The sequence below is a fragment of the Nansenia antarctica genome (assembly GCF_963989245.1).
Source record: "Nansenia antarctica genome assembly, chromosome: 15".
NCBI lineage: Eukaryota > Metazoa > Chordata > Actinopteri > Argentiniformes > Microstomatidae > Nansenia > Nansenia antarctica.
Window position 1 is genome coordinate 2,070,656 of NC_137685.1, and position 25,000 is coordinate 2,095,655.

General features: G+C 43.6%; 2 protein-coding genes across 3 annotated transcripts in view; one reads left to right on the forward strand and one right to left on the reverse strand.

Moving 5' to 3' along the window:
- Window positions 1-4,208, forward strand: part of pusl1 (pseudouridine synthase like 1) — a gene marked incomplete at both ends in the record, with an annotated part of 18,476 nt that extends 14,268 nt beyond the window's left edge. The window contains 3 exons of the mRNA XM_080545764.1: window positions 3,385-3,439; window positions 3,819-3,981; window positions 4,132-4,208. Of these exons, the coding sequence (XP_080401890.1) occupies window positions 3,385-3,439; window positions 3,819-3,981; window positions 4,132-4,208 (295 nt within the window). The remainder of the gene's footprint in view (window positions 1-3,384; window positions 3,440-3,818; window positions 3,982-4,131) is intronic.
- Window positions 4,209-6,941: 2,733 nt separating this feature from the next.
- On the reverse strand, window positions 6,942-17,668 carry LOC308170806 (ATP-dependent RNA helicase DDX19B). Of its 2 annotated transcripts, XM_080545647.1 has the most exons (12): window positions 17,560-17,668; window positions 16,387-16,426; window positions 16,133-16,279; window positions 14,520-14,655; window positions 14,277-14,369; window positions 13,570-13,672; window positions 13,000-13,114; window positions 12,546-12,723; window positions 11,263-11,500; window positions 8,685-8,847; window positions 7,971-8,162; window positions 6,942-7,577 (listed from the first exon to the last, which is right to left on the reverse strand). In XM_080545647.1, the coding sequence occupies exons 1-12, from the start codon at window positions 17,614-17,616 to the stop codon at window positions 7,516-7,518; spliced, it is 1,524 nt and encodes a 507-aa protein (XP_080401773.1). In that variant the 5' UTR covers window positions 17,617-17,668; the 3' UTR covers window positions 6,942-7,515. The 2 variants fall into 2 exon arrangements, with proteins under 2 accessions (XP_080401773.1, XP_080401774.1); XM_080545648.1 differs by lacking the exons at window positions 16,387-16,426; window positions 17,560-17,668 and having other exon boundaries at window positions 14,520-14,658; window positions 16,133-16,161.
- Window positions 17,669-25,000: the final 7,332 nt, after the last annotated feature.

A 25,000-nucleotide genomic window follows, 5' to 3' on the forward strand; every position in this document is an offset into this window, starting at 1 on the left:
ACACACACACACACACACACACACACTTCCACAGGTACACACACACACACACACACACACACACACACACACACACTTCCACAGGTACAGTGACACACTAACACTGACATTACTGAATTACTGAATACCACAGGCTGCAGAGACATCACACACACACACTTCCACAGGTACACTGACACACACACACACACACACACACACACACACACACACACACACATACTAACCACACTAACACTTCCCGTGGCTACACACAGCAAACACAGAGACACACAGGGGGAAAGAATTCAGTTGTACTAACACAGATACTCAACTCTACCCTCTGTACAGTAGAGGTACAATACCGGTCATGAGATACGGCCACAGGCACGCCTGAGGTTCTGTGTGGTGAAACAACAACATGCTGTCATACAGAGCAGTATGACACAGTACGCTGTCAATCAGTGTTTGTTTAGGCCAGGCCCAAACCTGAAGCTACGCCTCGTACACAGTGGTGACTTTGAAACCGCTTAAACACCCCGGCCATTACTGTCATCATACATCACTTCCTGGTCCAGATGAGCTCACAGAGATAGTTCCTGTAGAGAGCAGGGTGTCGAATATAATCTGCAGCTGTGGATTAAAGGGTGGAAGGTGGGCTGAGGGGGGGTTTAGAGGATTAAATGGCTGCAGCGGGGGGGGTCGTTCTTATGCCAAATACCGCTTTCATGGCTTTAATTATTAACCCTGAAAATATGGTGCGCAGTATGGGCCATGGAGGGGGGAGATAGGGGGGGGGGTTACCCAGTATAAGGCCGTGTCGTTTTCCCCAATCCCAAAGATTGATGGTATCTGAACTATCAATAATTTGGCGGTTGCAATCTGTCAAAATGCCACACACTAGTCCTACAGTCTGCCCCTCACACATGCTCACTAAAGGACCGTTCCTAATATCTAATATCTAATAATAGATAGATAGATAGATAGATAGATAGATAGATAGATAGATAGATAGATAGATAGATAGATAGATAGATAGACAGATAGATAGATAGATAGATAGATAGATAGATAGATAGAGTATTAGCCACATGACCAAAGCCGGTGGAATGTGTTCTCAGTACAGCATATTAATCACTGCAGCACACAAATGACAAAAACAAGGAAGTGCTCAAAGACAACATCAGACGAAAAAAAAAAAGACAATCGTGTGCATGTCGGTCATGTCAGTGAGGAGGTAAAGCCGCTGTCTAATGATCGCAAGGTTGGCAGATCGGCGGTTCGAGCCCTGCATGGTAGCGCCTTGCATGGTAGCTTGCCGCCATTGGTGTGTGAATGTTCGTGTGAATGGGTGAATGAGAGGCCGTTGTGAAGCGCTTTGGATAAAGGCGCTATGTAAGTGTACAGTCCACTCTGATGGCTGTGGGGAAAAGCTGTTAGTGAAGCGTTTAGTCTTTGTGGGCAACGACTTGTAGCGCCTTCGTGAGGGGAGGAGCTGGAAGAGGTGATGAGCAGGAGGTGAGGGGTCAAAGGTCATCTTCTCTGCCCGTTTTACAGTTCTGTGGGTGCGCGGAGATAGACTGAGAAAGCAGCTGAGCCCTGCGTACATATTTCATGAAGGCGCTATTATAAGCAACAAGGATAAAACCAGAGGAAACCTGCCTGGTGAATTATTGAAAATGCCAAAGGTTGAACTAAATGTTTCATACGGCGCATATTGCTTGGTGTGTAACACTGGAGATACAGTCCCGTAAGTCATTTCACAGGGACGGGGACGAGAATGTGTTGAAAGGAACACCGTGGGTGTCGTTGGGTCACACTTCATACTGTCGTGGGCGTGTGTGTGTGTGTGTGTGTGTGTGTGTGTGTGTGTGTGTGTGTGTGTGTGTGTGGGCGTGCTCTTCTGAACCTGCTCGGAGGTTTGTGTTGAGAGCATCACATGGAATGGTAGACTTGATTTGACCTTGCACATGCACACAGGTATGCACGGATGTACACATGCACACATGCACACATGCACTGCACACATGCACGCACACACGCACACACACACACACATACTAACCACACTAACAGTGAAATTAAAATTTGCATTTGACCCAATTCTCACAGCACTGGTTTTACTGCTCCTGCACACGCTCTATTAGTCTGTCTGTCTGTCTGTGTCTGCCTGTCTGTCTGTCTGTCTGCCTGTCTGCCTGCCTGCCTGTCTGTCTGTCTGTCTGTCTGTCTGCTGCTTTGATGCAATTGGAGGAAACACAATGCTAAAACAAGACGGAAAAGGACAGCAACAACCTAATAGGTAGCATAACCTAATAACCTAACCTAACCATAACCTAATCTGGCAAGCAGCAATCTGATTCATATGTTTCTGTATTCAGCCTATTGTGCACTGTTGAGCTGCTCTAGCCTGTTATGCACGTGGCATTTAAGCAAATGGCGCCGTTTCATTCACAGAGCTGCTGCATGAGTCACATCTGACCTCTGCCATCATCCCGTCTTCTATCCCTATCGTGAGCTTAGAATGATAAGGTTCTATCTCCGTTTAGAATGATAAGGTTCTATCTCCGTTTAGAATGATAAGTTTCTATCTCCGTTTAGAATGATAAGGTTCTATCTCCGTTTAGAATGATAAGGTTCTATCTCCGTTTAGAATGATAAGGTTCTATCTCCGTTTAGAATGATAAGGTTCTATCTCCGTTTAGGGTGGTTCAGAGATATTGAGCGTCAAAGTTTTTACATTCCATTATGTTTTGTGAGATGGAACCTTTGTATTTTATGAATTACTAACTCAAAAATGTCAACATTTTAAAAAATAACACCACACAGGCATTAATAAACACCTAATGAATCAGATTATGTAAAAAACTCAATTTTGACCAAAAATTGAGATAGAACCTTATAATTCTAACGTCACGAGATGTTGTAGGAGCGCTGGAATATCAATGACCTGAAGAGGGCTTAGCAAATGTCCTAGTGAGAACACACCCTTACTTGAAACAGCATCCAATATGATGACATCATCACACACGCCTGGAGACCAGAAAGCCCATTTGGCAGGTCAGACTGAAAGGTCAAACTGAAAGGTTAAATGTTGCCTCAGGGGGGCGATGCGTTCAATCAAAACAAAAGCAACGTCTGGGTTGATGGTCAGGTTGGAGATACTGTAGGATCCCACGGCCAATACAAGGACACCAACAAATGGTTTGGTAAGATTGTAAAAAAAAAAATCAAAGAGTAAGTCATTAATTCTGTGTGACAGTGTCCATTGGTACAGCTAGGCATTTACTCGTATTGCATGTTACCCCTGTGTCTTTGGATTTTTTTTACCAGGGAGATTACATTAATAATCTCATATTATACACGTTCTAATTCATTTGCATGCCCCCTTTTGTTTTCTAGCAGAGAGATTGAGTTCTGGGAGCTCACGTTTCAGAGTAGATCCTTTCTCTACAAACAGGTAAGTGTTGTGCTGCCTTCCTTCATTTCACACATAACACACCATGATGTCTTGTCTTTATTCAGGTGAACATGTGACAATGAAGCGATATAGTCTGCAGTGAGTGTTTAACACCACTATGTGGAGAATGTAACACACAATAAAATGCAAATCATTGATCCAATTCAAAGATGTTTAGATTGTCTTCTATAGACTATGGTTGATAGATAGATAGATAGATAAAGGTCGATATCATTGTATTAAATGTCTGGCCCCAGATTTTATTCACAAACCTTAGCCTGGCCCTCAGTAAGTTTGAGTTTGACCCCCCTGCCCTAGAGCAACAACTGTAGTTATTATGTTGGGTCAACTCATTGTTTTTGTTACTCCTTTGTTAAAGGTACGTAGGATGACTGGGGCTCTCGTGGCCGTGGGCCAGGGAAAGCTGTCTGTCTCTCAGGTAAAGGAACTACTGGAGGCCCAGGACTCTCGGGCCTACCCACCGAACCTCACTGCCCCCCCAGACGGCCTCTTCCTGACCAGAGTGGAGTATGAGGACTTAGGTGAGAATGATCTACCTACTACTGGGCCTTTTAACATTATGATTGACAGACATTAATGGCTTGTTCCTGCATGTCTTCTATATGACCTCTCTTGGGCATATAGATAAAAGACAATCTGTAGCCCAACTCTCCTTGGTTTCTGTCTCACAGATCTGCATCGACCCTCCTCACAGGACTCAAGCCATGACTCCAGTGGGACACAAAGTGGACATCTTGGTATTTCTTAGGGTGTGTTCTCACTAGAACATTTGCTTCACTTGAAACAGAGTTTAGGATAAAGTTCGCTTTGCTCTGCGTCGTTTGGAGCTGTGAGAACGTGCATTCGAAGTCGCTCCCGGAGCAAAGAACCAACGGATGCTCCGCTTGATCTGGATAAGAGCGGGACGAACGGGCAATTCTACATTTTTCTGACCAATCAACTACCACGTCTGTTGCTTCGATTGCGTATGTTACTTTGTTTACATGAAGGGCTGTGAGAACGCAAATCAGAGAAATAATTAATGCAACAATGTTGCAAACTCATCCACTTGTTCCGGGTCTCGATTCAGACTTTCATGTGAGAACATGACCTTAATGTTTTTTGTGCACAATCTTTTCATGTTGTATTTACTGTAAATAAGTGGTATACCAATTAAAAACGGTTTGGTACATTTCTAACAGTTATGTCGATGTTTCTTATACACACATCGTAACATCACAGTTCAGAGGAGACGCATGGAATGACTGAACAGTGAACACCCACTTATGTTCTTTATTTCAACATCATTCATAAATATGACCATGTGTCCATGAACACAATGTAGGTATGGAACATGACACATTACTTAAAACAGCCTGTCAAAACACCTTCATAACACCTAACAACTACTCCCACCTTTTTAAACCTTGGTTTACCATCATGCATTGCTGCAGATCAACCAATTGAGAAATTGGTCTACACACAGTGTCATGTAGACAGAAAGAACAGGTTAGTAGAAGTGGAGTGTAGAAGACTATTGCCATATCTGTTTTGAGTTTCATGGCTTTAGTTCAGAGGGGTTCAGAGGGGTATATACGTATATATGGGGTCAACAAACTGTACTCAGAACACACCCTCTCATTAGTAAGAATACATCCAAATGTCCCAAACAACCTGCATACATGCTTCCTTACCTTAACAAAGACCCAGATAGGATATAACAGACATGCCATTCAACACCCAACGGGATTCTCTCTCTCACCCTGCGTTCTCTCATTCAATATACTCCCAGGTTTTCAAAGTAAAAGTCCCACTAGCAGGCCGTTAGAATAACATAATGTTGTCCTGCTTAAGCATAATAACAGTAAGAGCGAGGTTACGTTTGTTAAAGGATATAATAGTTGATTGATTACATGTCATTGCCCTTGGAGTTAATGCAGCATTCAAATCAAGCAAAAAAGTAAGTCATTACAAAGGACATATTTGAGAAGCCTCATAATGCATACAGACAGCATCACTTTGACAAGTAAACCGCTAGAGAACTACAGCGCATTGGGGTCTGAATACTTTCCGAATGCACTGTACTCAAGTTCACTGTGATAGAGAGATGTTGCATGTATCAAAATGTTATCTCGTAAGGAATGTTTTTTACATGTTAGCGGTGAATATAAATCAATGATTCAACCACACTGGATTTCTTTGACCTAATATAGCGAAAATATCTACAAAGTACTATAGTTCCATACGTCCATTTTTGTTAATCAACAGTGAATGTGATAGCGTAACAATCACACATTGGAGAGAATGAGTAGTCATATTTTGAATATGACCTAATTTCAAGTGTTGCTCAGAATATCCATGCCAATAATCTTTGAAAAGCTCTATAAAAAAATCAAGTTATTCTCCAGTAAGATCATACTTTGTTTTGTTTTTTGTCGACTTTCACAAACGTAATGAATTATCATGATATTTTCATAATGTGTGTCAAAGCACTGCCGATAGTCATATGATCAAGATAGGACACCCCCAATAAAACCTTTGGGTTTTTTCCAACATATTTCAACATATAGACATTTGATCTTCATTTGAACAATATGGAGAGAAGGAGGTAATTTCAGCCAAAAGGGGCAACACCAGCTAGAAGGGCATAGGGTTTCCCTTACTACAACTTTTTCTTCTTTTCATCTTTGTTATCATTTATTTAACAAAAAATGAACAAAGTTAAATTATTCATTATTTTTGGTTCAATAACATCACCTCTATCTATAAATATGTCTCTCTCTCTATATATTTTTATTTGTTATTTTATTTTTAAAGAACTAAATATTTAATGGGCTGGCCTATTTTGTTCACATGATTGGATAGGAACACAATGAAATAGACAGACATCCAAACAGACATCCAGACAGACATCCAAACTTGGAACCCTGATTCAAAGATGGCAGGAAAGTAACACACTTAGCGAATTCATCAAATTGGACCGACGTCTAATGTCTAAACAGAAGAGTGTGGAGACAGAGATGCTGTTCATATAGACAGTGAAATAGAAACAAATAGTTCAACTGCAAGATGATGAATTTACAAATAACGGTGTTAATAACTTCTGACTGATCGAATATATTGAGATGATGCCTGATTGGTTTGTACAGGATGCTGATCAAGATTATGACTAAATGTCTATGGGCCGGTTTCACAGACAAGGCTTAAGCCTAGTCCTAGACTAAAAAACATCTTCAATGGAGATTTTACATTGAAAGTGTGATTTAGTCCAGGACTAGGCTTAAGCCTTGTCTCTGAAACCGGCCCAATATGTCCAATGTTGACTAAAATGAGCAGGATGAGCGTTTGGCCTTCTGACTACAAACCCTGGCACTAACAGTAAGCTCATTCATTTAAATGTGTCATATGTAATGCAGTGGCACATTTAAAAGGCTGACACTGCATAAGCCCGTATACTCAACCATCACCATCTGAGCAATGTAACATAAGGGTTTAAAAAAAAAAACGTCTACCTCACAAAATAAGAAATCTGTTTCACTCGTTGTACTCCATTTAAATTCCTATATTAATTAAGTTTCTGAAATAAATACTATGATAACGCAAGTCTTTTTAACATTTAACTAAAGTCCCAATTGTGTCAGTCGATCAAAACTGTTTTGAAATCATTTTTATCTTTTGCCTGCTCATTGAAAACTAGCCTCATTTTGAACATTGAGTAAAGGTAGTGAGTTCTTGAGTGTTATTTGGCATAATACTCAGAGGAATTCTACTCTTGAGGTCTGTTCGTGGGGTAGAAGTTTGTCTTCGGGGACTGATTCGCGACATACACTTTTACAAATGACAAGGCTAAAACTTAGACTTTATTAAGTAGTACAAAGAGTGAAACAGGGTTTGTTTCATAGACTTAGAAAACAACATCTGAGACATTTCCACATGTAAACATAATGTGTTTGTGGCTTTGCTCTCCGATTCTACAATAAAATTAAAATAATTGTAAAACACTATGTGACAGTCCTGGGGGGGGGGGGGGTACTGAGGCCAGAGCCTACGGCTGTGTGGTTGCAGACAGACTCTCTCTAGCTGGAGATCTTCTCTATTTCATCCAGATCATCCGTGTCCAGTTTCTCGATTTTCTTATCTGTGGAGGAGGAAGTCAGGAGAAGGTCACTTAAGTTAACATTTCACCAACGGTCGCCACGACTCGACCGCCAGTTATCATTTGTGTTTGTTCAAATAGCCCAAAAACATTTTCAAATGTGCAAATAAAACGAGGAAGTGAATTGGCATTTTTTGGGTTACAGCTCGATTAATTTCCGCGTAAATAGATGTGGTCGGACTGATTTCTTTGCAGGATCTCATTTTTAAGACCTAGCACCTAATTTTTAGACCGAATAACTGAAATGTAAGACCTTTTTAGGCCTCGTGAATTGGATTGTTGGATTTTAGACTTTAAGGCTTTTTAAGACCAGCGCGGGAACCCTGTGAAAGGGTACAGAGCTCCCTGTGGTTGTGTGGCTGGTTGGTGACTTACTGAAGTGTTCCTGGATCCTATTGAGGACATTCATGCTGAACTTGCTGTCCACCATGTTGATGGCCAGCCCTCTCTTCCCAAAGCGACCTGTGCGACCAATCCGGTGCAGGTACGTCTCGTTGTCCGGGTTACCTTCCCTGTCCACTGGCAGGTCAAAGTTGATCACAACGGAAACCTGCTCCACGTCGATTCCTGAAGGTTAAACATCAGCAGTTGAGGGTTAGGGTTATACACCAGCCAAACGTGACGTTTGCATCTTTTCCTCGAGTCGGGTCATGTTTTCATGCAGTTGTTGATTCATAATTCAGCAAATGTCTGGCTTTGTAATAACACTTCATTTAGTACTGTTGTCTCATCCAACAGTATAATCACTGTAACTGCGTCTCCTGAGACACCCGCTTTCCCCTTTACTGTGTCCCCTATGACGTCTACTGCCCCCCTTGTACTGTCTCTCTGTTCTCCATGTCTATTAAAAAAAATAAAAAAAATAAATGTGACTGCCAATGGCCCCGGGCCTGAGCTGGATTACTCTTCCTGCTACGACTGGTGGATTGATGATTCACTTGCTTAGTCAAATGTATTGATTGTAAGTCGCTTTGGAATAAGGCGTCTGCTAAATGCCAAAAATGTAAATGTAATCTCATAACCCTATGTTCTGAGAGGCTAGTCTGCTGTGGCCTATACTGCTATGGTTCCATGTTGTGATCAGGTTACCTCTGGCGCAGACGTTGGTGGTGACCAGGACCTTCTCTTTGCCTTCGCGGAAGCGGTCGATGACCGCAGCCCTCTGTTCCACCTGCATCTCTCCGCTCAGCAGCGCCACCTGGTGGTTCTCCCTGGACAGCTCCCCCGCTAACCAGCCTGCTGTCTTCCTGGTCTGAGGGTCAGAAAAGGGGGATACACAGAACGTTGTAAGACGTACAATAGAAGGGGGTAGATTCCAATGAAAGAGACAATCTGCACAATATGAGTTCATTCTAAATGATTTTATACAACAGTTAGTTCCGACCAAGTAATTTGATTGGACAAGAGGCATTCCATGAGTGCTGATATACAGTATAACAGCACTGGGACTTTTAACTATATGTATCACTCCGAAATGACCGTTAATACAAAGTAGCTAGCCTGCAGATGTTTGTGTTCAGGTTACTAGGCAACAGAACTACTTTTTGTTGACGGAGCCAAAATAAATGATTAAATAAACAAACAAATCATAAACTGTTGTCGCTTATTACTGTTAACTAATAAATGGCGCTGTAGAACTGTTGTATAAAAGCAATATCACACTCGAGGTCGTGCAGTTATACTGAATATCAGCACGGCTGTGATTCGGTCGTAGGTACGACCTCGAGTGTGATATTGCTTAAATGACGGTATGACAAAAGCCATAGGGTTGATGATAACGTTACGTCTGCTGTAAGTCCTCTTATTCTAAGTGCTTACCGTTATACTATCAGAGCATACTATCTTACCATCTACTATCTGACGCTGGTTTTCTCTGTGTACCACATGTACAAAAGAAGAGATTTGGTGAGGCTGCATTCTCATGTTATGCTCCAGATTGTGGAATGCACTGGCAGTTTACATTAGGGATGCAACCTCAGCACATATGTTCATGTCAAGACTAAAAACCCATCTTTTTAATATTGCCTTTACATTTACATTTACATTTTTGGCATTTAGCAGACGCCTTATTCCAAAGCGACTTACAATCAATACATTTGAATACTAAGCATGTGAATCAGCAAGCACCAGGGTCTTGAATCTGATGCGAGCTGCTATCGGGAGCCAGTGCAGGGTGCGAAGGAGAGGGGTGACATGCGAGTATTTGGGGAGGTTGAATACCAGCCGGGCAGCAGCATTCTGGATGAGCTGCAGAGGTCTAATGGCTGAAGCGGGGAGCCCAGCCAGGAGTACATTGCAGTAATCCAGGCGGGAGATGACCAGTGCCTGGATCAAGAGTTGCGCTGCCTCTCTGGTAAGGAATGGTCGTATCCTTCTGATGTTGTAGAGGACGAATCTGCAGGAGCGATGTTCTCCGCACAGGATAGTCGGTTATCCAGGATCACTCCAAGGTTCTTGGCTGTCAGGGAGGGGGTTACAGTAGAGTTCTCCACTGTGATGGAGAAGTCTTGGAGAGGGCAGGCTTTCCCGGGGATGAAGAGGAGCTCTGTCTTATTAAGATTGAGCTTGAGATGGTGGTCAGCCATCGGGGGGAAGGACAGGAAGAGTTGAGTGTCGTCTGCGTAGCTGTGGTAGGAGAGCCCATGTGAAGAGATTACCGAGCCAATAGACTTGGTGTAGAGGGAGAAGAGTAGGGGCCCTAGGACGGAACCCTGGGGAACTCCAGTGGAGAGGGTTCGTGGAGAAGATAGCGATTCTCTCCAGGTCACCTGGTAGGAGCGGCCCGCCAGGTAGGAAGAAAACCAGGAGTGTGCGGTGCCAGAGATGCCCAGGTCTGAGAGGATGGAGAGAAGGATCTGGTGATTGACTGTGTCGAAGGCAGCAGACAGGTCAAGGAGAATGAGAACAGAGGAGAGGGAGGAAGCTTGGGCAGAGTGGAGGGCTTCCGTGACAGCAAGGAGCGCAGTCTCAGTGGAATGCCCAGCCTTGAAGCCGGATTGGTGGGGGTCTAAGTGATCCATCTTCCGGAGATAGTCAGTCAGTTGTTTAGATGCCGCGCGTTCAAGGGTTTTGGAAGGGAAGGAGAGAAGGGATACAGGTCTGTAGTTGTGGACAGATGATGGGTCAAGGGTAGGTTTCTTGAGGAGAGGCTTGACTCTGGCTATTTTGAAGGCCGCTGGGACAGATCCAGTGGATAGGGAGGAGTTGATTAGGGTGGTAAGGTAAGGAAGGATGTGGGCGGAAATGGATTGGAGAAGGGGGGTGGGGATGGGGTCAAGAGGGCATGTGGTTGCCCGCTTTGATATGATAAGTGTGAGAATCTCATCGGGGGAGAGGGGGGAAAAAGATGACAATCCAGAGATCGAGTGTCGAGGGGAGAGTTTGGAAGGGGTGTTAGCATTGTTAGTGGGAACAGTGTTAGCATTGTTAGTGGGAGGAGGGAGCGGTGGGGGGACAAAGGTGCTGCTGATGTCGTCAGTGTCGTAAATGACTAAATAATTAAATGATGATTATATAATGATTGGAGCACTTTGAGCTGCAACGTTTGCAGGAAAAGCGCTATACGTTTGCAGGAAAAGCGCTATACAAATAAAAAGTTATTATTATTATTATTATCTTCAACTGATTGAAACGCAAATTCTACAGAACTCTCCTACAAGTGACTCACATGACAGAAGATCATGGCCTGTGCGATGGTGATGGCTCCGTAGATGTTGCAGAGGGCCATGAACTTCTCCTCCTTGGTGTTGCAGAGGACGTAGTACTGCTTGATGGTGTCCAGGGTCTCCTCCTCGCGCTTCAGCTTGATGATGTTGGGGTCCGGAACAATCCGCTGGGCGAAGTTCCACACCGTCTCCTCGAAGGTGGCGGAGAACAGCAGCATCTGGCAGTTTTTGGACAACATCCTGGCACACAGGGGTCAGAGGTCAGCTGGGTCCACGTAGAATCAGTGTTGCAACGATGTTACACCAAAGTGTCACGGTACCCCTGCTTTGAAAACGGTTCTATAAACCGTCAAACATGACTTTTTTTTTCTTTTACCATAAATGCCGGATGCAGTATTGACTTTGAGCTGTGCTGAATATGGTGTTATAAGTGTCATTTGTCTACATGCTCACGGGGGGGCAGTGTGCTCTGCATGCATAGTGGGCGTGTGGCTGGGAAGGACAATGCTAAACAATTCCACATAATGTGGCGTTGACATTCAAGATTCAAAATAGCTTTATTGTTTGTCACACAGTGACAGAAATTCTCCTTCGACAGGCAGAAGTGCAGCTCAAGAACACATTTCCACATTAAAAACACACATAGGTCACATACATTAATACATACAATAAAAACAGACAGACATAGCAGTGTTTATAAAATGTAGTGCCTGTTTAAAAAGTCCAGTCATTAAAAAAATAAAAAATAAAAAACAGCAGTGTTATGGTTTAAAAAGAAAAACAATGCACTTTCTATTTTAAAGTGTTCAGGGCGGTGGTTGCAGTGGGAATGAAGGATGTTTTGTATGTGTTTTTCCAGGCCAGTGGAATTCTGTAACGGCGGCCTGATGGAAGTAGCTGAAATGATTGGTGGAGGGGGTGAGGAAAGGAGGAAAGAGATGGATGTCAAGCCGCAAGTGTCGACCGAAATCACACAGCCTGTTTGTCAAAGACCTACAAGGCCATGCAGTCAAAGGGAGGCGACACGTCACATCTAGCCAAGCATCTTTCTGATAGGCATCCAGACCTCTACAAGGAGTTCAAATCACGTCAGGTCAGCGAACAGGTCTGATTCTTTTAGGTCGCCTGATGCCGAAATCATGATACTTAAGCTGGTATCAGTATCAAAGTCAAAATGTTGGTATTTTGACAAGACTACATAGAATAGAGGAGGTAACGTCTCATCTTCGTAAAGATAAAGATGGATACTGTGTGTGTGTGTGTGTGTGTGTGTAAAGGTTCTCACCTCTGAATGCGGATACTCTGGTCTTGGTGGCCTTGCGTAGCGATCATGACGTCGGCCTCGTCCAGCACAAACACTTTGATCTTCTTTGGGTCGATGAACTTGAACTTGTGGCACCAGTCCAGCATGGTGCCGGGGGTCCCGATCACGATCTGCTCCTGGAGCTGGATGCCCCTCGGCACTGCACGGGGAGAGGCAACACACACATGGTATCATCATCATCATCATCATCATCACCTTCATCATCATCTTCATCTTCATAACCAGTGACAGCAACAACATCATTATAAAAGGTCATCATTATCATCACTCTCTCCATCACCACAAGTCCTTCTCCCTTCCTCTCACTATCCATAATCATTCTAAACATATTCCTGACAAAACTCATCATTGTATTGAACCTAATACTACCAAACCTCATGTTACCACCCATAATATAGGAAATTAGGCCACTTACATTTGTTGCCTCTGATGGCGTACACCAGCTCCACCTCGGGGTAGTGCTTCCCCATCTGCTCGATCACCTTCCCTGTCTGCAGGGCCAGCTCATAGGTGGGCGACACACACAAGCACTGCAGGAGGGAGGGACGGTGGAGAGAAAACCATTACATCAGTACAGTGTTGAACTAGAGCCTTTTCTGATGTAAATCGTGAGCTTAGAATGATAAGGTTCTATCTCCGTTTAGGGTAGTTCAGAGATATTGAGCGTCAAAGTTTTTTCATTCCATTATGTTTTGTGAGATGGAACCTTTGTATTTTATTAGTTACTAACTCAAAAATGTCAACATTTAAAAAAAATAATACCACACAGGCATTAATAAACACCTAATGGATCAGATTATGTAAGAAAATCAATTTGGACAAAAATGGAGATAGAACCTTATAATTCTAACGTCACGATATGTACTCTTTCTCATCTAGAACCTCACACTACCACTCTAGTAAAATCAAGGAGGCTATGATCACATAATAATAATCAAATAATAATAATAATAGTCATATAATTTGACCCTGTGCATCAGCTCACCTGTGGCCATTTGTTATTGGGGTCTACGTGACTGAGCATGGCCAAGACGAAGGCCGCCGTCTTCCCCGTACCTGACTGGGACTGGGCGATGAGGTTCTGTGGGCTGGAGGAGCGCACCAGAGCACCACACACATCATAGAGGAAAGAGGGGGGGGGAGGGAGAGAGGGGGGGAGGGAGGGAGAGAGGTTATAGGCCGTTGATTGGTTTGATCGATAAGTGACGCGTCACACAGCTGTTGTTTACAATGGTCCGAGAGCCTTGAGACTGAAAGCTCGCAATAAACATTGTTCACTTAGGAACTATGCAACCCTATTCATGTAGCACAAATGTTACCAGACACCTGCCCTAAGAAGGATAACAATCTACCAACCGTCTCTCCTGAACTAGGCAGGCAAACTGTCAAATCCATTGAGAGCTGTTTTTACAGGTGTGACTGTCTAAATCAGGACTCTACAGGATTCTAGAGTGACATCAATATGATCAGAGCTCTTAGAAAGGATTCTAGAGTGACATCGATATGATTAGAGCTCTTAGAAAGGATTCTAGAGTGACATCGATATGATTAGAGCTCTTAGAAATGATTCTAGAGTGACATCGATATGATTAGAGCTCTTAGAAAGGATTCTAGAGTGACATCGATATGATTAGAGCTCTTAGAAAGGATTCTAGAGTGACATCGATATGATCAGAGCTCTTAGAGACTCACGGTTCTGCGAGCATCATGGGCAGGGCGTTCTCTTGTATTTTGGAGGGTCTGTTGAAGCCCATGGCGTAGACGCCTTGGAGCAGCTGAGGTTTGCTGTCAAAATGAAAACATAAACGGGCATGTTACCAGTGCAAACGACATCTCAGATTTGAGTAAAACTGACTAACTAACTAACTGAATCATCACTCAAAATAGAACTCATGGATGTAGGCAATAAATAGATAGTTTGTGAAAGTTACTCACAGTCGAAGCTCCTCAAACGATTTGACGGAGTACAGTGGAGAGTTGGGATCCCTCTGGAGGACTTCTACTTGGTTTGTTGTGTTCACTAGATTACTTCGTATCAACTTATTCAACAGTGACTGTGCTGCCTTGTCATCTGCTAACGGAAAGCAGAACAGAAGTAATGTATTACCTGCCATCTGGCCTTAATGAAAGCAAGTATGGGAGAGAAAGCAGCAGCTCTAAAACGTTGCATTTACATCACCAGGTCATCTAGAGTTCCGGGAGTAACTGAGGCTGTGGCTACACCACGACAACACAACGCCAAAACGCAATTTCGATCTCTGGCCACACAAGCGTTTTCTCATCGTCGCGCAAAAGAATCTCTGGCCACATGGAACCACGTATTCAGGTACATGTGGGTACTGGTAGACCCAGAACATGATTCAAATATAAAGACAGTACCGTAAGTTAATAGAAATTCATTCACTTTCATTCATTCTGAATGGTTGGGTCATTTGCTTTCAGTAATGAAAACTCCTGCAGTCCCGTTCAATCTCCTCTCCACTTACATCTCTTGGTCTTCATCCAAGATATGGCATGCATACGTTATTAATCTGTGTAATTTAATGTTTGTCGTTGTGTAATGCAATGCGCACATAAATCAATCAAACTTTATTTATACAGCATATGGATGTTACACGCCTAATGCCTAGATGCCTAGATCTTTCAGATATTCTGGTGCTATGCCAGTGAGAGCTTTATAAACAAGCAGAAGGATCTTGAAATCTATTCTGAACTTAACAGGAAGCCAGTGTAGAGTTTCTAAAATAGGAGTTATATGAGCTCATCTGCTTATTTTGGTTAAAACTCTCGCTGCTGCATTTTGGACTAATTGCAGCTGGCCAATAGCTTTCTTCGGAAGACCAGAGAGGAGACTGTTGTGGTCGGCGATTGGGTGCGTTTTTCGATAACCCAGAAATGTATCGTGCTTTACTTAATACTGTTCAGCACTTGGTTACATCCAATGCATGACTTGTGCTATATATATTACATTTAATTATCAAAGCAGCAAGTAACAAGTGTGCGCCTCAAAGCTCTAGGCATTAGGCACGTAACATCCATATGCTGTATGAATAAAGTTTGATTGATTGACGTATGTGCGCATTGCGTGCGACCCAACCATTCAGCACAAGTCTTGTGCTATAAATAGCCTACACTTGATAAACCAGTGCTGTGATATTATTTATCGTCTTAGAAACATCTTAGCAAGAGGCACTTCAACAATTATCATAAAGTTTATCATGCATCAGCTCTTCTTATACAACCTAAATTTACACCGATGAATAACGAACACATGCCATATCTTGGATGCAGACGTAATGTAAGTGGAGAGAAGATCGATCGGAAGGTGACATAAATGTCTACATGAATGAATTTCTATTCTTTTACGGTACTGTCTCAATTATATTTGAATCATTTTCTGGTACGCGCATGCCCAGTGTACCTGAATACGTGGTTCCATGTGGCCAGAGATTATTTTGCGCGACGATGAGAAAACCCTTGTGTGGCCAGAGATCCAAATTGCGTTTGGTCGTGGTGTCGCCTAGGCCTGAGTTGTTGGGAGTACCCACCTTTGTCATCCTCATCTGCTGGCTTGTCCGCTGGCTTGGCTGCTGGCTTGTCCACTGGCTTGTCCGCGCACTTGGCTGCATCTCCTTCTGCTTTTGCAGCACCTGCGGTGCTTGTTGCTTCTGTTGTAAGTGCAGCGGTTGAAGTGCCTTTGGGAAACAACTTTGTGTCATCTTGTGGTATTAGGTGTAACATAATATCTCATATATAATCATACTCATATTCGTGTCTAGTAGATATGGGGTAACATTCTCACCATTTTCCTCGGGTTTCTCTTTTATATGCAGGTTACCGATCTAGAAAAAAAACAGAAACAAAAAACATAGTTAAGTTTCTAAGTTGACATGGGTGTTCTTGCAGCCCCCCCGACTTCTGGGAAGTGCAAGTGTATCCGACCCTCCCCTGGATGACGACCTCAGTCTTTTCCATGACCACTAACAGTTGTTTTATATGGGGATAATATGCCAGTCAGCAGTTTACAACTCATGAGAACACACGTGTGTTATACCATCACATGTTGGATGAGGAGAGAGACAGTCAACATCCTATGCTACTAGAGCCAGTGGAGTGGACCTAGTATCGGTTTCGCATTGCAAACTAAATATAATCACAGCCCTGCGTGGTGAAAACCAACAATTTAAATCTGGTTAACATAAACATAGAAACAAACAAACATGCATTTATCAAGACGATCATGCATTCATCTCTAGGGGGACTACAAATAGTCAATCAGCTGGCCAGCTCGTTAACAAGACAGCAGCTCTCTCCACCGACCCTAGCCTGATCCAACAACGTAGCAAGAGAATCACTGTTCCAGAATGTTAGGTGGCAGAGAGTTCCAGAATGTTAGGTGGCAGAGAGTTCCAGAATGTTAGGTGGCAGAGAGTTCCAGAATGTTAGGTGGCAGAGTTCCAGAGTGTTAGGTGGCAGAGAGTTCCAGAATGTTAGGAGACAGACAGAGAGTCTGTCACTTTAAATGAATGTGCAATAACACTATGTGCAATATGACAACCCTCAGGTATATAAGGTTCAGAGATAGGAAATGTTAGAATAGGTATAGCATAGCATAGAGTACAGCACAGTGTTGTATTTGTATAGTATAGTAGTATAGTATAGTGGATAGTGTACATAGCCTTTATTTATGTAAACCAGCTCTTTTCCCTTCTTGTTTTTAGTCTTTTTTTCCTAGCACCAGGGGAGCCCCCCCTCCTAAATGTCGTTGTATGGTACCTGTACTATATCAATGACAATAAACACCATTCATTCACATGCACAACATGCATCACAGGCCCATGCAGACAGACAGACAGCCAGACAGACAGACATGCATCACAGGCCCATGCAGACAGACAGACAGGCAGGCAGACAGACAGACATGCATAACATGCATTACAGGCCCATGCACCAACACACAGCTCGTGCTCCGTACCGACTCTGCCGCGAGCTCTTGCTGGTCCACCGCCAGGGCCCAGGAGTCCGTCGCCATGGTGATGTCACGATGTCAGTTAATTATAATAATAATAATAATAATAATTTTTAATTTTTCAACTGAGCTCAGTTAAGAGTTAGAAAAGTCTCACGCGGAAACTAATTTGTTACAATGTGACGAATTCGCCTCCGAGTTGTACCGGTCCGACAGCAAAGAGGTCCGGGTGGAGACGGAGAGATGATGCAACAAGGAGATTGGTTCCGACATTGAGGCCTCTATATTGATGGTTGATTGATTGAAAACATTATTAGAAGATTTGCAGAAGTAGGTACATGAAAGTACATATTACATACAAGGTCAACTAACAGGATAAAAACCCAAGAAAGCCACTGGCTTATTTCAATTGGGGTCCTTGATTGGTAAGTTAAAGAAGTGCTTGGTTTTGCAATTGCAAAATCTTCATACCACGTGTCAAGTTTGATATGATTTAATGTTCTTCAAGAGTTCCTCATTTTCACCCTATTTTTTGGGAGGGGGGATTTCGTTCATTTCCTTTCACAAGCGTTAATTTACTATTTCAACGAATACTTTACTTGGCCTGTAGGTGGCGCACTAAACGTCTTGCCTGCGTTGATTGTATAGCTGAGAGGGAGCAATTCCACTCTGAAACCCATAACTCCTAGCTCCTTCCCCGAGTGCACTTACCCATGCGTGACTCGTGTCAGATAGTGTTCCCTTGTCAAATAGTGTTCCCGATCTGACAGAAAGTGTTTTTTTTAAAGAAGAATCTTACAAATTATTGTAAAAATAACAATGATAGGTTACGCTTATGCAAAGCAGTTTCATGATTACTAATAACGGTTATCGATGATACCATGAATATGAATTATATTACAATACTTTTGGAATAATTCATATTATATATAAATAAAGATTGTCAATCACGTTATACCCTTATTAATCACATTTAGCAAATATTAGAATATTGATTTTGATCATTTCCATGCACTGTGGATCGGCTGCATGAATATAATTCTGTATTCAAAACATACAAGACATTGCTGATGCTTGCAGATGATATATCATTGATTGCATCTGTAATCTGATATCATTCAAATTGTGATTACTTTTGGTGTTAAACTGACAAATTGAGATAACATAAAGGAATGTGCTGAATTAAATAATTAATGTTAATGCATCGGTGACATGTAAGTAATGTCATGGTGATGTGCGTTAACCATGCTCAACTCAGTAGCGCCTCCATACCTCTTATAACCCGTATTAGAGGGGGGGCACATACCTGACAAGGGAACACATCCTGTCACGCTACTGTCTTGACATCAGAGAGGATTCATAGGTTCCGCCCGAGGCAGGATAAAGTAGCTGAGTTGCACACAGAACAATGCTGTCACTATGCTGAATAAATGCCCCAGTTCCAAATTGAAATGAAGACTCCTACACCACTTTGTTTTGGTTTAGGCCTAGCCCCTCTGGAGAGTATCTTTATTAGATTAGATTAGACTAGGTCAGGTTAGGTCCCTAAGGTCAGCTGAGGCTAATCAGCTAATAATTCCAAGAGTAAAAACAAAACACGGTGCAGCAGCTTTCAGTCACGCTGCTGCATGCTCCTGGAACAAACTCCCTGAAGAAATCAAACAGGCCCAAACCCTTAAAATATTTAAATCTAAGCTAAAGACCTTCATGTTTTGCAGCAGTTATGATTAAACACAAACACGTCTATCAATGTATTTTTTCCATTAACTATTGTCTTAAATGTTTTATCTATTTACTTCTTATATTTGCTTTTATTCATTGTCATTTTTATTTTCTTACTATGCTGCTCTTGCTGTATTTTTAAATAATGTATGTAAAGCACTTTGAGTTGCCCCTGTTGTATGAAATGTGCTGGACAAATAAACTTGCCTTGCCTTGCCTAGGTGGTGTGTGAACATTGTGGTCTATGGCAAAATGCCACCATGCCTATCAGAAGCCATGGCTACCATATTGTTAAGAGGTATCAAATTCAGATCTACAATATAGAACTCTGATGTTTGTGAGTCAATAGTGCTAAGGTCATCAATATGGAATATTGTCTCTGGACTACTTTAGTCATCATCTACTCTCCTACTCTCCTAAACCAGATTTTAATAATTAAAAAGTTAAAAAGCCCACACTTGAGGGCAGCTTGAATCTATACCCTTGCTTGACAGCTATGCCGTAGCCAAACTTCCGTTACACCTTCACTTTGCTAAGAGGTGTCCAAGATTTTCCTAGCGTTGCAAATAGCTCAGACGGCCGAGACTCCTTTATCAGAGGATGACGCATCACCACCCAAACCATGACTAATCACCTGGTGAAGGATGCAAGCCTGACTAGAGGTGTTTTATAAGACCTTTTAAAAAATATATAATATGGTAAATGTCTTATATGACTTATATAGCACCTAAGCGCTTTACAACGGCCTCTCATTCACCCATTCACATGTACACATTCACACACCAATGGCGGCAAGCTACCATGCAAGGCGCCGGCCGGCCCCGCTCATTGGGAGCAATTTGGGGGTTCAGTGTCTTGCCCAAGGACACCTCGACATGTGGCCAGCCGGGTTTCAAACCGCCGATCTGCCAACCTTGCGATCACTAGATGCCGGCTCTACCTCCTGCGCCACAGCCTCCCCCGGTGTTTTATAAGACCTGAGAAGAATACAACTCCTCACATCCCCCAGAGTCCTAAGGACCCTTTCGCCCCCGTCTGCATTGACCAGCAGCCCCATCCATTACAGCCCATCGAGTAGCTCTAGAGGTCACCTCTTTAAACCTGACTTCATGCTCCTTAATTAAATGCAGAATTGATTTCACACCTTTCCCTCATTCCGCTGGGATAGAGAGATAGATGGTGACAGTGGCTTTGGATTGTGCTGAGGAAGATTACATTGATCTCTGTTCCGCTGTCACTAGATTGGGGAGTCGTCCGTGCGTGCGTGTGGCACAAGGGAGGGGGACTCGCTCGCAGTTTTTTAGTTAGACAAATTGTGTAGAGAGACTTCAAAGAGCCGCCTGAGTTTTTTTTATTGTTGCCTCCGATCGGCTGCCTGCTACTGCGATACTGGGGGTATCCATGGTAACCGAAAGAGTAAAAAAGTAAGGTTTGAGGTCCCCTGAGAATTTGGAGAAGAAGACAACGACAACGACTTTGTTGTGTCATTTAATCAGGACTGATGTATGCATGTTATTGAATATGACAAAACGTTTTTTTGGGGGGGTAGACGGAATAGGGTGTGTGTGTGTGTGTGTGTGTGTGTGTGTGTGTGTGTGTGTGTGTGTGTGTGTGTGTGTGTGTGTGTGTGTGTGTGTGTGTGTGTGTGTGTGTGTGTGTGTGTGTGTGTGAGAGAGAGTGTGAAGAGAGACTGTGAAGAAATGGGGTTGCATAGAACCACAGATAATACCACATCATACCATGATTATAACCGTACCATCTAATATGAATGCATACAATGATATTGTTCCCCACTAGCCATCCTTGAATCTGCTTTTGGAGTCTCCCGTCCAAATCCTCTTGATAGTCAAGCATTGTAGGGAAGCAACCTAACAGTGAATTCCTCAGCAATGTTGCAAAATCAACCATATTTCCTGGATATTTACCATGTGGTTTACAACCATGGTCGACCCAACAACACACACAACTCATCAGTAAGCTAACAATGTGCCAATGTACTATGCATGAGTACTGCCTTATATACCATATCACTTTAAATAGCATCACAAGCCAGAGTGCTTATAAGAACACCGAGGCAGCATTGAGTGAAACTATCTCCAGCTTTCCGAGCACATTCAGTCTGTGCCAGTCTGTTTCCTTCTGCAAGAGACGCACCCACTGAGGTCCTTAGCCGTTCATTCGCCGGTCCACTAATTAATCAGAATCAAAGAGAGGCAAAGCCTGTAAACAGACTGTGGGTCCCTGGTCCGATAGGGAGGGGATTAAAGGAGGACTCTCCCTAGACCTCTGCACTCTTCCTCCTGGAAGTCATTAACATTCAAACCCATGGTCTCCCTCGCTAGTACACTCCTGCCTGCTGATCTTCTCTCTCCATGCCTCCCTCCTCTCCCTCCTTCGAAAAAAAAACCTGCACACCCACGCCAGAATTAAAATGGTGATGCAGCACTTGTTTTCTGTCTCAGAGGGAGAGAGAAGGGGGGAAGAGAAAGAATAGAGAAAGATGGAGAGAGAGAGGGAGGGAGAGATAAAGAGAGGGAGGGAGAGAGAGAGAGAGATAGATAGAGAGAAAGCAAGAGAGAGAGAGAGAGAGAGAGAGAGAGAGAGAGGGAGAGAGAGAGAGGGAGGGAGAGAGAGAGAGGAGAGAGAGAGAGGGAGGGAGAGAAGAGCTGGTTGGTATTCTGGTGGTTAAGCGAGAGAAGCGGTCAATGCACAGCCAGACATCTCCATGGAATTCCAATGACAGTCAAATGTCCCGTTATGTTGACAGACTGAATCCTGGGACACACTGGTGTTCTCTATCTGTATCTCTCTCTGTACAGTACAGAGGAATGGATTGGACATGTTTTCCTGCTCCACAAAGATGAGTCATCGTGTCCATTCAAAACATCCCTCTAACATCACTCACTCTCTCACTGCATACTCATTATATCCTTGGCCTCACTGTGCAGTTAGTAGTTAGAGCAGGGGCACACAACTCCAGTATGTGAGTTTAGAATGAGAAGGTTCTATCTCTGTTTAGAATGATAAGGTTCTATCTCTGTTTAGAATGAGAAGGTTCTATCTCCGTTTAGAATGATAAGGTTCTATCTCCGTTTAGAATGATAAGGTTCTATCTCCGTTTAGAATGAAAAGGTTCTATCTCCGTTTAGAATGATAAGGTTCTATCTCTGTTTAGAATGATAAGGTTCTATCTCCGTTTAGGGCAGTTCAGAGATATTGAGCGTCAAAGTTTTTACATTCCATTATGTTCTGTGAGATGGAACCTTTGTATTTTATGAATTACTAACTCAAAAATGTCAACATTTTTAAAATAACACAACACAGGCATTAATAAGCTGGTGCAGTTTAAACAATCTGGAGCTAAATGCTCTGAAAACAGTGGAGATGGTGGTGGACTTCCGAAGGAAAGCAGCCCTGCCCCCTCCCATCACGCTGGGAGGTACCCCGGTGGCCTCCGTGGAGTCATGCCGCTTTCTAGGCATGACCATCTCCCGGGACCTAAAGTGGGAGCAGAACACCGAGGCCCTCACGAAGAAGGCCCAGAAGAGGATGTTCTTCCTCCGGCAGCTGAGGAAACTCAGGCTGCCGAGGTCCATGATGGTCCAGTTTTACACGGCCATCATAGAGTCCATCCTCACCCACTCCATCATCACCTGGTTCCCTGCTGCAACGACCAAGGACAAGGCCAAGTTGCAGCGGGTGCTACGTTCAGCAGAGAGGGTGATCGGCTGTCCCTTGCCCTCCCTCAACTCCCTGCATGACACCAGGGCTCTGAGGAGGGCAAGGAAGATCATGGCAGACCCCTTCCACCCCGGCCACGGCCTCCTCACCCTGCTTCCCTCTGGAAGAAGGTTGCGGCTGCCTAAGGCACTGAAGGCCCGCCACAGGCTCAGTTTCTACCCCTCAGCCGCCAGGCTGATAAATGACTCTGGCTTCCCCCGCTCCCCCCCCCGCCCCCAAGTCTGCCCAGGACTGAATATGCACTGGACTCACTGTAAAAACTCTGCACTGCACTTTATACCGCACTATCCAATGCACTGTTGTCTGTCCTGTGTTGTTGTTGTTGTGTTGTCCTGTTTTTTTGACACGTGAAAAAAGTATAAACGCACTTGCTGTGGTGACGAAGCAAATTCCTATATGTGTAATGCATAGTGGCAATAAACGTTATCTGAATCTGAATCTGAATCTGAAATAAACACCTAATGGATCAGATTATGTAAAAAACTCAATTTTGACAAACATGGAGATAGAACCTTATAATTCTAACGCCACAAGTCGTCAAGACCTGCCTGCAGTGTACTGGTTTTCATTCCCCCCCTTTTGATCAGTGACTGATACAGACCAGGAAATCCAGGTGTGTGTGTGTGTGTGTGTGTGTGTGTGTGTGTGTGTGTGTGTATGTGTGTGTGTGTGTGTGTGTGTGTGTGTGTGTATGTGTGTGTGTGTGTGTGTGTGTGTGTGTGTGTGTGCGTGCGGGTTTGCATGCATGTGTGCATGCATGTGTGTGTGTGTGTGTGTGTGTGTATGTGTGTGTGTGTATGTGCGTGCGTGTTTGCATGCCTGTGTGCATGCATGTGTGTGTGTGTGTGTGTGTGTGTGTATGTGTGTGTGTGTGTGTGTGTATGTGCGTGCGGGTTTGCATGCATGTGTGCATGCATGTGTGTGTGTGTATGTGCGTGCGTGTTTGCATGCCTGTGTGCATGCATGTGTGTGTGTGTGTGTGTGTGTGTGTGTGTGATATCCGGGGAAAACAGTAACACTACTAATACATCAATGAAGTGATCAGTGATCTAAGTCTAAACAAAAACCAGCAGGACAGTAAGCCCTCCAGTACTGGAGTGGAGTTGGCAGTTGCCCCCCCCCCCCTCCAGCCTCCAGTTAGACCAATGGGCAGTCGGCAGAGGTGGTTGGCTGAAACCCCAGGAGCGAGGAGCCTGCGTCTGGCGAGCCGAGCAGCTCCAGTAAGCAGCTGGATTATTATATAACAACACAGCGGCCAGATAGCTGTAGGATCTCTGAAACAACAGACGAAGGAAGGGGCTGCTTTAATAACAGTGGCCAAACACAGGCACGCTCCAGTCTATAGTTGACACTCGCCTTGTCTGGTCAGTCTATCCAGGACTCTCCTGGATACCCCGGGCCTAGCAAATTTCAATTCCCTAATCATTTATTGATACGGGGCAATCAAATTGCTGTATGAATAATGCAGCGGGGTTCAGTATGGTGTTGATACAAAATACCTCTGTTGTGCTCATTCATGCTTGGAGACCTGCAGACATATGCGGCTATGTTTAGTCACACGTGGTCTTCTCTCTCTCACTGGCACATTGCATGATTCTCATCTGCCTCACTGAACTGCACAGCACAGCCCAGCCAGGACACACACACACACACATGCATGCACACACACACACACACACACACACACACACACACACAGCAGCAGATAGGGCCAGGACACACACAGCAGCAGATAGGGCCAGATGAAGAATAAAGAAAAGACTGTTGTTAAGGGGGCCGTGAGACAACACCGTAAACAATACAGATATGCAAGCGGTTATATTAACAACCATAGTCGAGGGAAGTACAGGTCAAGCAGACATGATGTTATACCTTCCAACAGGAATAATGTTTTTTTTAAACATATTTGGCATTCGATTTGATACAATATCGTCTATTTTGGATTGCAGTTGGATGGCAGTTTATTTCAACATTCAGTTGTCTC